The 16,646-nt window shown below is 37.7% G+C and overlaps 1 protein-coding gene across 1 annotated transcript; it reads left to right on the forward strand.

The window, feature by feature from the left end:
• Positions 1–6,506: 6,506 nt before the first annotated feature.
• Positions 6,507–14,213, forward strand: LOC104424155 (senescence-induced receptor-like serine/threonine-protein kinase). Its single transcript, XM_039303045.1, has 14 exons — positions 6,507–6,622; positions 7,610–8,138; positions 8,486–8,498; positions 8,615–9,191; positions 9,927–10,062; positions 10,377–10,448; positions 11,185–11,256; positions 11,332–11,412; positions 11,622–11,773; positions 12,858–13,060; positions 13,176–13,302; positions 13,374–13,466; positions 13,551–13,740; positions 13,862–14,213. The coding sequence occupies exons 1-14, from the start codon at positions 6,532–6,534 to the stop codon at positions 14,211–14,213; spliced, it is 2,688 nt and encodes an 895-aa protein (XP_039158979.1). The 5' UTR covers positions 6,507–6,531.
• The last annotated feature ends 2,433 nt before the right edge of the window (positions 14,214–16,646 follow it).

A 16,646-nucleotide genomic window follows, 5' to 3' on the forward strand; every position in this document is an offset into this window, starting at 1 on the left:
AAAAAAATTCATAAATCTATTATGTTGATACTAATTTGATCATAAACTTCTCAATTGGTCCAATTTAATCGTCAACCATTTACATTTGTGCTAATTGAGTCTATTCGGTCAATTTTAGTTAGAAATCACTGATGTAGATACTAGCCATCCAACATTACATGATCAACATTGACGTAAACAAATTTTACAAATTTTAATTTTTTTTCTAAATTTTTTATTAAATTACATTTTCATTTTTTTTAATTGTGGTTGCATGGGGGTTATTGGCAACCCTCGCTGGCCAATGGACAAGAACATGTAAGCCCTTATTGGTTACTAGCAAGGGTTGTGGCCCTCGCCTAGGCAATCGCCAGGCACAAGAGTTGAGTCCTTGATAGAGGCTGCGAGAGCAGCCCTCACTCAAACCACGAGGGTCGAGCCCTCGCTAGAAGGAAAATAGATGCAAGTGTCTAGCGAGAACTTTGGCATGGAATATGACATGAGGTTGAAGAATGTGAGGAGTTTCCTGAATGGAACGAGAAACCGCACCAAGGCAAGGGCAATAAGAACTTGACTGGGGCCTCCTTTGGAAAGGAAACTGCGATAGCACAACCAAGCCTAAATATTCGACTTGCACGTTGGGGTCAATTTCCGTGCCCAAGTCTGTCCCGTGAACGTTGGTTCTGGGGTTCCTTTCATCTCACTCGACAACACCATCTACCCGGTCGATTTCGGATCACATTTTTCTCCTCGAAAAGAAATGTGGGGTAGGTAGCGCAATGCACTGTCCTGTGAAGTTGGAATTTTGGGCTCTTCATAATGTTATACAAATCTAGTCATATCCTGTCCCATTCTCAAAAAATTCAAATTTCACGCGGTTTGACCATCAATCAACGAATCTCGATGTTTAAATCATGGGATGAAACACATCCTTTTTGTCCTTTTTATCTCTCGAGAGTCAAAATACATGCCACATGTGTCGTGAACGAGATCTATGATAAAATTTAGTAAACATTGCCTCATGCATCCATCTGGTACCAAAAGGATGTCTATGATTGAATTTGTACAGGTGGAGTAGCCAATCTCAGGGATACAAGGAATTTCACTCCGAGGTCATATGCGAAGATCACATCTCATACTATTATTTGGTCTAGTCTTGTATTGTTATTCACGAGTAAAATTCATCTCAGATGGCCACACCTTTCGTGTTTACTTGAACTACTTCTTTTGGAGGCTCTGGCCACTTAGAACATTCTAAGAGGGAAAAATAAGCCTAGATTTTTTTTTTCTTTTTCCTTTTTGTTTTAGTAACGCATGGGGTGACCGACCTTTCTGAAGCATAGCTATTGTCTCTGTGCAAGATGAAAAAGGTAATATTTATCAAAAGGCAGCAACCCACGTAACGAAAATAAATAAATTTAGTAATTTAGACAGCTTATATAACAAGATAGAGATGTGACTAATATCACCTTTCCACAAAACATTAACTATATATAAATGGACAGGCCTATTCACATTAAATTATTAAGGTGCGGTAAATTTGCCCACAAATCCATGATAAAAGGTCCTTTTAATGTTTCTAATAGATTTCCTTGGAAATATCATTTTCTCCTAAAAGCAACGTACTAACCTACAAATTCCCTGGTTAGCCATGCTTAACCAAATAAATTTTCTTATTCAAAGTACCTTTTTCTCAAAAGAATTATATTAAGCAGCACAGATAGCAAAATTAGCCTTTGGAGTATACATATGCAAGCAAAGGTGGTCGGTCTAAACCGGGGTGAGCTTTGTTGATATTGATGGCTCTCGTTCAGAGATGTTGGAAATGATATAGAGGCAGCAATAAAAGTTCGAAGTAAGTTCTCGTCAACCATGAAAACATCGTCCTCCTACAAATTTTTCTCCCTTCTTATAATTTACTGTATGATTTTCATGGTGGATGTGTATAGCTGGGAAAAAAATTAAATTTCACGGTGTATTGTAGCAATCATGCATGTAAACTAATTAGCATTAAACACGATATATTGTGTCAATTTATCAATGGTCAATATTCATCAGTCAAAAGCTGTCTGTTGACACTTATTTTGGTACTTGGACTTTGATACATTTGCGGACGAAGACCTAGCTGCAAGTCTTGGTCTTCTTGTATTGTAGCCATGACTCGGTCGATATAGACTCGGTCGATATAAGTTTTGGGTCTGACCTTTCCAACATGAGATGCTCCATTAAGAGCTCTCTTGCTCCTTGTGGCTGATGTAATTCTGTGATAGAAAATGTCCATCTTGAACACGGCTGGATCGTACAAGTTAAGCAGTGGCCGAATAATTTACGATTACACCAGACAATTGGAGGTTTGAGCCGGTCGTACTGCCATAACTTTATAGTATGTATTGCACTGTTAAAGTGAAGATATTAATGGCCTTCTTGCATATTCTAATAGGAGAATGAAGGGTTGGTGAAACAAAGAGAGACCGGTTAATTTGCAAAGCTGTGTCCTCATATTACCGTAAATTGTTGAATTACAAATACAATGAGGAGTCAGCACGATTTAATTCCCATATTTCTGAAATTTAACAATTACATTATATCTTCACAATTCTGAAGAACTCATGTCGTTAAAAATATTTTTATCGAGCTTTCGAACTGAATTATTTATGTTACAAGGGTAGCTACGTTACCAAATCCATTAACAGCCTTATGAAAGTGGGCTGCAATGATTATGTCTCAGATATAAAGAAATAGAAGGATTTCAATTGTAAAAGAACAAACAAAGAGGGAGCTGATCGCAGATACATTCGTCAACTAAAGTCTCAGTTGCAATGTCACCCCATTGTTCTCTTAATTTCGCATTTAAGCCTCGACCTTTCGATGGTAACCTATTGTTTCATAGGATCGCCTTATCCCTCTTAAACCCGAAATCACTTTTATTGCACAACCATGATTCCCTTTATGTTGAATGAGCATTTTCGGGGCTTTTTCCATTGCTGTGAACATAAAACAATGATATGTGTAAGGCAATTGACGTATGGCAAGCAAAGGTGATCGGTCTAAACCATAATAATATTCGTTGATATTGATAGTTTGTGCAGTGATCATTGCAACTGGTATTGAGGTAGGAACTAAATTTCGAAGCTAGAAATTCTTGCCGACCATGAAAATATCATGGCCGATCAATTGTTTCTGGCCAGGCCAAATGTTGAAAATATGAGCCACAACTCATCCTTCTCATAATTTACCGGATTGATTTTCACGGCGGATGCCTCTAGCAGGAAAAAAAAAAAAACAAGAAGAAAATTTCACGACGTGTTGTAATAATGATTTGTGTAAAATATGTCGTTTTGGAACTTACCAACAGTCCATATGTCATTAGTCAAAAGTTGTCTATTGTCATTGACTGTGGTCCTTAGACTTGGAGACGAAGACTCAGCTGCAAGTCTTGGTCTTCTTGTATTATTGCCATGACCCAGTCCACTGTGAACAGAAGATGGGGTCGAGTATTTTCTTAGTATTTCCTATAGAAGAAGAGAACAATTTCAAATAATTATCTTCTGAATACGGATCAACCATGAATATGCCTTCTAAAGTCGATATAATTACGTTAGGATTTTTGTTGGGTTGGATTCAAATTTATGGAAGTTAGGATCATGTTGTCCAGATTTATCAAACTCTTGAATTACCTTCATTTGTGGCAACTTTTTTTCCTATAGGAATATAAAGGGCTTAAAAAAAATGAGGATACAAAATACTTAGTAGCAACGAAAAATGCCGGGCCATAGCGGATGACATACTAGTGAACGCTGTTTCCAGAAATTATTCATTGTTGATTTATTTGGGCTTAGCTATGACACTTAAGAAGGACAAAACTTCAGGATTGGAATATATGCACATAGGTCATCAGCCACCGATAATTTGCCGGGAGACAAGCAACATCTTAGTGAACCGAGAACTGCAGAGGCGAAGTTATCCAATTTTGGATTGTCCGGAGATTTAGTTGTGGAAGATAGGAGTCACTTGATGTAGCAGATACATAGATTAATTTCTTATGCATGTTTTACTATGTAGTATGTATCTTAAGCATAAAGATTCATATTTCGTAAGCATTGACTATGGAGCCACCAACATCTATCTTGATCATGACATATATCACGCAGATGGATGACGCAATTCATTAATCTCGAAAGGAACCCGCAAGTGCCCAATGAGAACTTTGGCATGAAATATGATATGAGGTCGAAGAATTTGAGGAATTTCGCGAACAGAATGAGGAACGGCACCAAGGCAAGGGCAATAGGAATTTGTGGGGAAGAGTGGACTCCTATTCCTATATATACAAGGACATTATGCTTGTGCTTACATCTGATGACGGACTCGTGAACGTTGCTTCTGGAGTTCCTTTCATCTCGATAACGTCATCTACCCGATTAATTTCGGATTACATTTTTCTCCTCGAAAAGAAATGTGGGATAGGTAGCAGAATACACCGTCGCCCGCGATTGGTCTCTCCATAATGCTAGACAAATTCTGACCTGTCCCCAAAGAATTCACATTTCACGTGGTTGAAGTAATTAACCGGATCCGTCAACCAATGCATCTCAGCTCTTAGATCACCGGGAGAAATGCATCCCTTTCGTGCTTTTATCTCAAGAGACGAAACACATACCACGCGTCATGAATGAGGTCTATGGTTGAACATTGCCATAAGGTACCCAGAATATGTCTATGATTAAATTTGGACAGGTGGATTAGCCAATCTCAGGGACACAATGAATTTCATGCGGAGGTCATATGCCATGATCACATCTAATAACTATTATTTGGTCAAGACTTCATTATATTATGTGCCGTGAATACATGCTTACACGATTCAAGCAACTAAGTAGACCAATCCGTGTTATTTACAAAAGCAATTCTTCGATTTTTTGCACGCACAACTCTTGATGATTCTTCACCACTTCCACTTTGTTTCTATTGTCGAATATTGTGATGACTTTGTGTTGGAAAATAATCCAAAAATAAAACACAAACTATTTGTTGCAATCAGAACATGAAATTGGAGGTGAGGTACGGATATCCGAATCTTCTTAAGGCAATTAGTTCCCGCCAATGGTGCTCCGCAGATTCACGAACTATGCCTCCCAAGATACAACACCTCGAACCTGTTTGGATTAGCACTATGCAAACAGGACTCAGTCGAACCGTTCGATTGAACCAGCACACTCAGAAAATTCAGAAGAGTAGAAAAGTGTATCAGAGCCTTTTTGGAATCGAGTCGGAAAAACCAAAAAACCATTATGAAGCTCTATGCTCCCATCTATTTATAGATATTTTTAGTTCATGTACAAAAGAGATACATGAATTAAATAGACGCATGTATCCACGAAATTCATGAATCAAGAGATACATGAATTCAAAGAGATTCACGAATCAGAGATACGTGAATTCAAGAGATTCGTGAACTCAATAAATACATAAACTAAAAGATACATGGATCTAGAAAATTCATAAATTCAATAGATACATGAACGGAAAAGTTTAATAAATTCATGAATCCAAAAGAGATACGTGAATAGAAAATACGTATCTTAATTTATTGGCATTCGTTGATCCATTAACCAAAATTACAACACTTTGATAATATGGCGTTACTCTACGGATATATGGCTAATGGTAATTAACAGCGACACCTATCAGTAATAGGTAGGTCCTTCCTGAGCTTCACCCTACTGGCGTTTGCAGTGATATGACTAGAGTTTTGGTCTTTGGCATCGATAAGGCTATAATAACACGAGGAAGCTAAAACTCATCGTAAAAGTATGAAATACACAATATTCTCACAGTCAAGATATAAGATGATTTGCTGAACATATTCATCTGATAGGCAGGTAAACCATCAACATCTACTCAAATGTGTTGCTACTTAGAAGAAAAACTTAGCCATGTCTTCCTACGGTGATCCTAACTAATGTAAACAAAATTTCAGACCAGAAATTCACCTAAGTGGAAACGGGAAACTTCTAACTAAGTACGGTAGGAAAGGTGAGACAAATGCTCGTCACTTGCTAATCAGTGCTGTCTCCATAAGGATAGTCCAGAGTTGAAGGAGTTGAAGGAAATAGTGTAAAGTACTTATTTCTGGTCTCTTTGCATTCGAGTTCAACTTCATATTGCATACTCTCAGAAAGAAAATTGTGTGCGCTTTGCAGGGGACGATCCAAACGGTCTTGAAGTCAATCACGGTGTCCTGTAATAATGAGACATGTACAAAATAATTCGCACATAACATGATATATTATTTCGAATTTTGCGATGTTCGACATGTCGTCAATCGAAAGCTTTCTATTGACGTTTCTTTTGGTTCTTAGACATTGATACATTTGCCGACAAAGACCTAGCAGCAAGTCTTGGTCTTCTGGTACTGTAGCCGTGACTCAGTCAATTACAAGCACCGCGTGGGGTCGTGGGTATGGAGAGCTCACGATATAAATGTAAGGCGTGCATGCATATATCTTCCTCACACTGCTCTCTTCGACAATCTCCACCACTCAGAAGATAATGGAAAGATCAATTACAGCTTTCTCGTTTGCGTTGGTTGCTGCCTTAGCTTCAGCCCTAGTCCTTGTGGTTCAAGCCCAGCTAAATCCAGGTATCTCTCGCTCTCTCTCTTAGAGACAGGCCATGGCGGAGCCAGATCCGACTCCTGTCAAGGAGACAGATAGATAGATGTGTTGAATCTTGATAAGTTTTTAAATTAATTTCATGCATTTATAATCAAGAGTAGCACCATGAAAGAACGTCACCTGTCTCTCCACTTCCCGGGCAGAAGCAGAACCTTTTTTTGTTATTCCTTGAAACGTTGATTACAAAGGAAATATATTGCATCAGTCTGCTGAAACCATCATTCCATGTGCCATGCAGGGGAATGTTCATTGATTCCTTTTCAATCACACAAATCAAGAAAAAAAAAATACAATTTTCCCATGTATTATGACATTAGTGAACAACAATAATAGATATGAGCAAAATAATTTAACTTATTTATAGTTTTTATGATGTATATTAATTAATTGTAAATTTAGAATGATGTTTGTTAACTTTCTTAATTATAAAAACATAATTATGTTCTGAGCTATAGAGTTTGTACTCTTAATCAGATACAAGTATATATTGTCATTTCTAGATTAAATCGATTAATTTCTCGTTCTATTTTATATTCACAATACCTCTTTCATAACCCGAAAAATAATTTATTAATCTATGATTCCATATCTACATTTCTTTTATTTGAGGCAACTAATGAGATTAGAGTCCTACTTCTAAGATATTCTATCCATATCTCCACAGCTTCGCTCTTCCGTTCATTATATCAATCATAACACTATCCATTACTTATGATGTGAACCTCCATTTCAAACAAATGCTTGATTGCTCTGTTCATATCACGGAATGAAGAGAGTCCTAAATTTTGATTAATAAAAAACATGGTCTGATCTGTTCCCAGAAACAAATAAATAGATTATGAATGGTCTCATCTGACGTGGTCTCAATTCAAAATGGAAAATTTAACACTATTTCTTTGATAAGTCATAATTCCAGCGATTATTTATTTCATGTTCATTTTCTAACCTTCCAGGTTTCATAAGTATCGACTGCGGAGCACCGAATTCATACCCCGACTACGAGACCAATATAGATTTTTTAACGGATAAAGGATTCATAGAATCTGGAGAGAGCATGCAGATATCCACAAAGTTCATCGGCCAAAATTTCCGACAATGGTTGAAAAATCTAAGAAGTTTTCCTAGTGGGATGAGAAACTGCTACACCTTGAAACCAGACAAAGGCAAGAACAACACGTACTTGATTAGAGCATCATTTTGGTATGCGGCCTATGATGATAAGAACCGACCTCCCATATTCGACCTATACATCGATGTTAATTATTGGGCTACGGTTGATAGTTCTGGTAATAACTACTACGAAATTGTCTATGTGGCCCAAAGGGATGATATACAAGTGTGCCTCGTAAATATTGGCCAAGGAGTGCCCTTCATTTCGGCATTGGAACTTAGAACTTTGGACAATTCTCTGTATCAAATTGAATCAGGAATTCTTATTCTTTATTTCAGATATGACGTCGGAGGCTTAAAAGCGTCCATCAGGTGAGCTCTCTTTTTTTCTTTCTATGTTGTTACAGAAATAAACAAATGTAACATGTGTTAAGCAAGGAATAGCCTATTAATCAGTTGACACCTCCTATATACTATTGACAAAAGGGTCAATTTATATTGGGGTTGCTCTAACTTAAACTATATACTTAGAATTGAAAGACGTTCTCTATAGAGGGAGGTCGATGACTCAGAATAATGGGTGTTTTCAAGGATCCTAGGGAGCTTTTCCCATCCCTTTAATGACCGTCAGATTGAAATGAGTAAGTCTCACGCATCGTAAAACCTTTATGTTTTTGTGTGTTACGATTTACGAAATATAGTTAAGGAATTACGATAAGTTACAACCAGAGGGTTCCCCCCTAAATACTAGGGACTTCCCTTTTGATCAGTGAAAGTTTTAGGGAGTGATGATTGAGCCAATAATCACCCAATCGGAGGCCAATTTAAAGACAATGGCCTCGAAGTAGGATTGGGGGCAAGCGCATTTGAAAATTTCATTTGATAATTGGCATATGGAACATGCTACGCGGGACATTGCACTGGCATCACAGGAATTTTGTGAAAATGTCCCACTCAGGTACCCGGAAGATGTCTATGATCGCATCTGGGAAAGACAGACCTTTAACCGGTCCATGCTCAACCCCGGGAACGGGACGTCTGCCTCTGAATTGTCCATAAACAACGACGCGTATAAGGTTCCAGGAGAAGTCCTCCTCACCGCTCAAACGGGGAATGATGCCACTTTTTTTCTCTCATCAAATAACTCGACGAATAGATGGATTGGGTACTTCCATTTTGCTGAAACACAAAGCTTGCTGAGCGGCCAGCAAAGGGAGTTCACGGTTTTTACAAGCGATGGCCAATTCACGGAGACAGTGAAGCTCGAGTACTTGAAGCCGGTGACTGTAATTTCCACTCCTGTCACAGGGTCCATGATCAACTTCTCATTCCAAGCACAGTCTGGACATCCACCACCGATCATCAACGCCCTGGAGATCTTTCTTATCCGAGAACTTCCGAATGTACCAACAGCCCTAGATGATGGTAATATTTCACGCTTCTACATGCTCTTGTGCTAGTGCTACGATAAATAATGTGAAGTACAACCTTGGCATGAAACTTGGCTCACTTGGCTTTGGTATTAGATTGCTAGATTGAAAGGAAGAGAAACCAAGTATTGAAAGTAAAATTTATTAAAATAAGTGTATATTCAATTCAACACTCTAGAGAGTAGAAGAGTACCCTCGCACTACTCTTGGACACTTTTGAAAATTCAGACCTCCTAGGACACCTTACGTGCAAACTCTAGGAAGCTAATTTCTTACCACTAGCTTTGGTTGCTCCAATGAAAGGGGAATTGCGAATTTATAAGAGATGGATGAGGATTGTTAGACGTGATGTTATAAAACTGTGGTTTTAAAGGGGGTTAAGGATAAGCTAAGCCTTTTTGTGGTCATTCAGAGTGCACGGAAAAATCTGCGGTGAAAATTTAGTTTATAGATGATTGTAAACCAAAATAGTCTAGAGGAGATAGTGAAGAGTTTTCTTCGAGTGAGCTTTAAAAAATTAAAGTTGCTGATTAACAGTCTATTCCTTGCTTAGCATAGATTTTTACTGTAAAATCACTTCAAATTGCACATGGAAGTTGTTTTCACCAATTCCTTAATGTTCTTTAGATAGGGAAAGATGAAATTCAATGCACGACTTCAATCTACTCAAAATCCCCATCTATCATCCTTCTCTTGAAGTAAACTGATCTTGTTGCGTTCTCAACTACAGTAAAAGCTCTCACTGACACCAAGGCAGAGTATACTATCAATAAAGATAGTTGGCAAGGGGATCCATGTGTACCAAGAAAATTTTCGTGGGATGGTGTGAATTGTAGCTATGGAGATATTCCGAGGGTTATTTCGCTGTAAGTCTCCTTGCACTATTTCTTGTAGGTTGATGCTGGTGCCACTGGTGAAACTTTAGAACAATTATCTTTTCTTCTTGAAGAATTGAAGGCTTTTCCTCTTTCTTCTTGACAAATGGGAAGTTCATTCCTCCATATGACTCCATTAATTTATAAAAACTCCTTCATCAGTTGTGTGCTTCTCCATTTTAATCTTAGGTTACATTGTGTTCTCTACAATTTAGTGCATAAACTTTTGTGTATCGAACCAGCATTATTACCTTTGTGAACATGGTAATGACACAGCTTTCTCTCATGTGATCGATTATGGCCAGAAATCTGAGCTCTAGCAATTTGAGGGGCATCATCTCTTCTTCACTATCAAATCTATTGGAATTGGATTCCTTGTGAGTAAGAGCATGATTACTGTTTAAATGTGTTGTGACATCTTACTTTTTGCTAGGGAGCTCGTTCTTTCTTATTCTGAAGAAAAAGTAACTTTGGAGGCTTCTAGAGTGATCGTTAACCGGAATAAGCTTATGTTGAACATTGGTTTTCAAACAACGCGACGATATTTTTGGCCCCTTTGGCCCAAAGGTTTGTTGTATTCATAATCAATATATCCCCAAAATTGTCACGAAATCGCACGTCAATTTTAGAAAAATAACGCTCACAAATAATTCACAAAATATAATATAATAATAAAAGAACAAAATCAAAAGAACACGCTAGAAAATTTGTTAATGAAGTTCATCCAAACCTCAATTATTTCTCCGCACAAAGACACTCTGTGAATCCACTAAACTTAAAAAAAAAAATTGGAATACAACAATGATTTTCTCTCAAAATCAGGGTACAAAAAGATTGAGATACCTCGTAAAGAAAAAAAAAATCACTTTTTTCTTCTTTTTCTTGCCTTTCTATTTTCTTTTTCAGCATCTTGATGGTTAACGTTTTGTCATCGATAATATAAAGGTATAACTTCTAACCTAAAAGCAAATCTAATTGAAAAGACAAAAGAACTCCTCAAAATATTTGGCTTCATCTATAACAATAATAGCCTGAAAAACACTGACCAACCAATCTCAAAATTTCGGATGAGATCTGTTGAATTGTTAACTATCCAGACTTGCTTTGTTTCAGAGATTTGTCCGACAATCAACTTATAGGAGCCATACCGGAAGCTTTGGCAAATCTGCCAAAGTTGAGAATTCTGTAAGTTAATGTGCCTTAGTGGCGCCCTGAAAAATTGACAGAGCATAGGTCTTTATACATGGTTATGCTTTGCAGAAATCTCAGTGGAAACAAGCTTAATGGTTCAGTTCCTGAGGCTCTTAAAAGGAGGCACGAAGACAAGACATTGGACTTGAGGCTTGTCCCTCCCTCCCTCTCTCTCTCTCTCCCTCTCTCTCTCTCTCTCTCTCTCTCTCTCTCTCTCTCTCTCTCTCTCTCTCTCTTCAGAGTAAAGAAAGTATAACATGTTTTATTGTGATTCAAAGCAAATATGAAGGCCGCTTGGGATCAACTTGTAGGCAAACCAACTCGAGAGATATAACTTTACGGACTTATTTTTCTTGCAGTCTTAACAACAACCCCGATCTTTGCCAGGCAAGTCCTTGCTCAAAGAAGAAGACTAAAAACTCCATCTTGGTCCCAGTTGTTGCATCGGTTTCAGTCGTATTTGTAGTTATCTGCGTGTTGAGTATTTGGTTGATTAGAAGGAAACAGACAGGTAACTTATTTTTCTACTTCTTGTCCACTGCATATTTATATGAAACTAAACAACATTTCTTGGTTTATTTGGTCGAGAAAGATATCACCGGCAACTTACTCCCCGTTCTTACCTTTATAAGAGCGCTCTTTTACAATATAATCCACTTCGCACTCAGGCCTAATGAATGTTTTCTTGAATGAGAAGTTCTTTCTGAAAAATTACATTTCACAAATTAATCCTAAGAGATTGAAGATAAATTAGACAGACAAAATATCAGAGTTACTTTCATCAGCATTATGATTTTTTTTTCCACAGATTTTATAGCAGAAGTGTCATTTAGATACTGATTTGTAGAGGAAAAGCATTGTATCATACCTGTTCACGCAATCTACACCACATTTGACGACTATCTTGACTTTGATTTTCCTTTGATACAGTTGTATTGGCAACAATGTCTTTTTTAGGATAATTTAGTTGAGAATATATGACTCAGCAACTTTCTTTCTCTTCTCACCTACCCTAAGAGTACAATTTTACAATCCCATCGACATTGCAATCAGGAATGAATGAAAGTTGGCTTTAATCAAAATTTCTAATGCTCGTAATATGAATTCATAGTGATGACAAGAAAATGAAGAGAAAAAGAGATAGGGATCACCACAGCATGGTCGCATCAGCGTCACAAACAGAATGAGTGTTATTCAGCTTAACTTATTGTCCTGATTTTTTTCTTCAAAAGTAACCGTGCCATGCATGAGAAGGACTTATAACAACTTGGGAGTACCAACTTTGTCCTTGATATTCTGATGGTCCCTAAAAGAAAGTTTGATCGTGCAATCTCAAACTTATCTATATGTACTGAGCCAAGAAAAATTATAGATTCGTTAGCATATTGAAGGCAGGTGATAGAGAATCTCTGCCCAGATCTCTTGATTTTTTCCTCTTCTCCACTAATTTAGCTCTTAAAACGGGATCAGAAAAACCTTTCCTACGTCTTTTAATTGTTTAAGTGCTTCTTTTAAGTGCAATTAGAATTATTTGCTTCGAAGGTCTACTCTCCAAAGTGGTAGTCGCAATACTCATAGGAACCTTTTTGGTACAGAATCTAGTGAAAGGACACTGAGATTAAAGAATCGCCCTTTTACATATAGAGAGGTTTCAAGAATCACCAGGAACTTTGGACGAGTGATTGGCGAAGGTGGATTTGGAAAGGTTTATGTTGGTGCACTAGATAACGGCACCGGAGTTGCAGTGAAGATGCTCTCTGAATCATCAAAGCAGGGGTACAAGGAATTTCAAGCAGAGGTTAGATTCGATTTAAAGTCAACTTATTCTGACACTTGCGTGGATGTTCGTTCAGAAGCTTCTCCGAGACTATTCTCAATAGTCGCCATGATAATGCGCACTCTTTATGCTGCAGGCGCGACTCTTAATGATTGTTCACCATAGAAACTTGGTTTCTTTATTTGGATATTGCAATGAGTCTAAGCACATGGCATTGATATATGAATACATGGCAAATGGAAATTTAAGGCAACATTTATCAGGTGCGTTTTTATGTCCTTTTATATTGTTTTTCTCCAAAATGAACCTGTAAAACTCTATTTCGTGCTCACAGCCACAGGTAAAGTTAAAATCCATCCAACAGAGGACCATCCGAAGGTCTTGACATGGAGTAAGAGACTACAAATAGCTGTGAATGCAGCACAAGGTACACGTATGAGATATCCTCAGTTGCAGGTTTTTTCCCATCATTGATTCGGAATCATTGACACATTTTTTGCGAGGATTTCAGGTTTGGATTATTTGCATAATGGTTGCAAGCCACCCATCATCCATAGAGACTTGAAGACTACTAACATCTTGTTGAATGAAGATTTCCAAGCTAAAATAGCTGATTTTGGTCTGTCAAGAGCTTTTGCTACTGAAAATGACTCTTATGTGTCAACTTGTCCAGCTGGCACTCCCGGCTACCTCGACCCCGAGTAATAGCTAAAACTCAATATTATCAAGCCGGCTTAGTTCGGGATCTCTAATTGCATAGAAATATTAACATTGCCTAAGATTTTATCTTAGATTTAAAGATCTGTCTTTTTTTCCTCCTAGGTTTCAATCTTCTGGAAACATAAACAAGAAGAGTGATGTTTATAGTTTCGGAATCGTACTCTTTGAGTTGATCACGGGCCGACCTCCGATAATGAGAAGCTGGGATGGGCGCACCAACATGCACATACTTAAATGGTTGATTCCGATTGTTGAAAGTGGTGATATACAAAGCATTATGGATCCAAGGTTGCAAGGAGAATTCGACATCAACTCGGCTTGGAAAGTAGTGGAGATTGCTATGTCTTGTACACGACCAACATCAATTCAAAGGCCGGACATAAATCACGTATTGGCAGAGCTAAAGGAGTCTTCGGTGAGCACTTCAAGTGGTTCTTTTGAAATGACCTCCTGAAGCTCCATTCTAACAATGCCCCTGTGGCAAGGTAGCTTTCTATTTTCTTCTTAGGTAAAAGATTAACTTTTGTCGGCAAATCCGTACTATGTTTTTTGGATTGCGTCCTCCATTTCCATATTCTTTTCTGTAATTGAATCTTCAAATCTCGCTTTATAACAACGATGTCCTTTCGTCCTTTGCCGCTTCTTTCCTCATTAATAATGTCACTGGCAATCCAATTACTGCGAAACTAGGAATTCCACGTTGAGTTTGGGGGGAGGTGACTCAGAGGTTGAGGTTATCCATGGATGGAGCAATTGGTGTTAGCAGGCCCCCTTAGCATGTTCTTGGGATTCAGCTGACATTTTAGTTGGAATCAGCACCATTGATTAAGTAGCAACAATTACGTAATGTTGAGCGGGTAGACTGAGAAAATTTAAATTGAGGGACTAATGTGCCTGATAAGCTCAAATTATATGTAGCATTGGTGGTCCTAATGTAGTACTTCTCAAAAGCAGGGATATACCCATAAGCATATTTTAATAAATTACGGATACCAGACTTAAGCTTATCTTTTGATAATGCAAATTCGTATAATGTTTATATACAGATAAAAGGCAATCCCCATCTCATCTAATGCTTATAGTTTAGAATAGGTCTGCTATCTTGGGGTTCCAATGCAACAACCAGTACCGTTGACTGGACAAGAGCTACTTGGCCAAAGAAGATGTGCACCACCGGTATAAAATTGCCATTGCCTGATTTGTCAAAAGAGAATTCACCAACGTGCCAAAGAATAGTACTGTCCGCGGCAATCAATGGCGAGATTCGAGAAAAACGAGGGCTCATCTTTAGCGACCAAACTCAAAAATGAACCTGTTAATGATCTTAGACCAGCAGGATTTTCGCTGATATAAGCATGTGATGTCGCTTCCGAGTTCGGGGAACTTTGATCAAGCACGAGATGCAACAACAGAACCACGAAGTCAAAACACTTGTGATGTAGAATGTGTGTCTTGAACTCGAGTGCCTCATCGTCAATTCTCTTGTGCCTTTGTTGGTGTGCCATGAGAATTGACAAAGCTTTCCTGATCTAGTTGAAAGACATGGGGACAATGAAGTCACTTTTGATGACTATGGATTCATCACTTGTGACAGAATAAACGAGACGTTAAAGAAGAGAGAAGACAAGGAGATCAGAGCCTATATAGCATCGTCTATTTCACATAAATAGAATGTTCGCTAGGTTATCGACTTCTGCCGCCGGCTATATAAAGAGAACCTAAATCAAAGCTGACATTATGCTGATAATTAGAACAATAACATGAGCGTACAACCTTTCACATACATTCCAAAGTATGTCATTTCACAATTTCAAAGTGAGTACTAATTTCACCTAATTAATCAGATTTAATTTCACTCAAAGACCTAAGTGAACAAAATCTCGAATAAATGAGTATATATTGACAGATGATTTAATTTTGATTTTATTAATGTGGGACTATTGTGAATAGAGAGTTTGGAATCAATGCTCGTTGTTTTAAAAACATTGACTGTTGTACAAAGACATTGATCAATATTAAAATGTCATGTTAAAATATCTCACATCGCTTGTTTATAGGACAATTATATCCTCTTTATGTACATATGGTCCCCCTCTATCTAAAAGTTTGATTTTTGAATTGGACATTCTAACACGGTATTAAAGTCAGTTTCTATCAAAATTCGTTTCCCATATGTGGCCCGTTTGGCAATTTTCATGTGATCTCCCTCCATGTTATAATGTAAATAATGGCACGAAGTAAGTGTAATAACAAGAGAGAGCCCACATTCTAAATCTATAATTTATACATGACCAGACCAAAGTTAACTGAATAGTCAAATTGAATGAATTATTATATCCAATGTGAGCTTCTCCTGTTCCTACCACCTCAGATTCTGGGCACTAGCATAATGCTAATTTAATATGGGTTGCATGTAATATCTTCAATTATGTATATTGGCAAGAGACCTTTCTCTGTCTTCTGGAAGCGGCAGAGCAACGCTACTTATAATAAACATGAAACCAAACTTCTACTTCAGTTCTAGCGAGTTTGCATGGTCGAGATTGATGAAAGAGGTTTAATTTTTTTTTTTCAAATTACATTAATCACAACTAATTGAACCTAATGGTCAAGGCTCAATAAGAGATTATTGTCGCAGCCTACTATTTCTGTTTGAAGGGAAAAGAATGATATAAGTTTAGGGGTATTGCTCAAACGATGAGCTTAAGGCACTTGATTATGTGCAGGCTCTCACAAACCCTTACTCCATACGATCGTTAGGATATTCGACGTTAAATAACATTGACACTATGAGAATTTCAAATGGGAAATTGCCACTAATCAATTGGGATCGGTTAGGAACCAAATGAGGTATGAGAGTATACCTTACTTTCTACGTAACCTAACT

Source organism: Eucalyptus grandis, chromosome 10 (genome assembly GCF_016545825.1).
Source record: "Eucalyptus grandis isolate ANBG69807.140 chromosome 10, ASM1654582v1, whole genome shotgun sequence".
In the NCBI taxonomy this organism is placed as follows: Eukaryota; Viridiplantae; Streptophyta; class Magnoliopsida; order Myrtales; family Myrtaceae; genus Eucalyptus; species Eucalyptus grandis.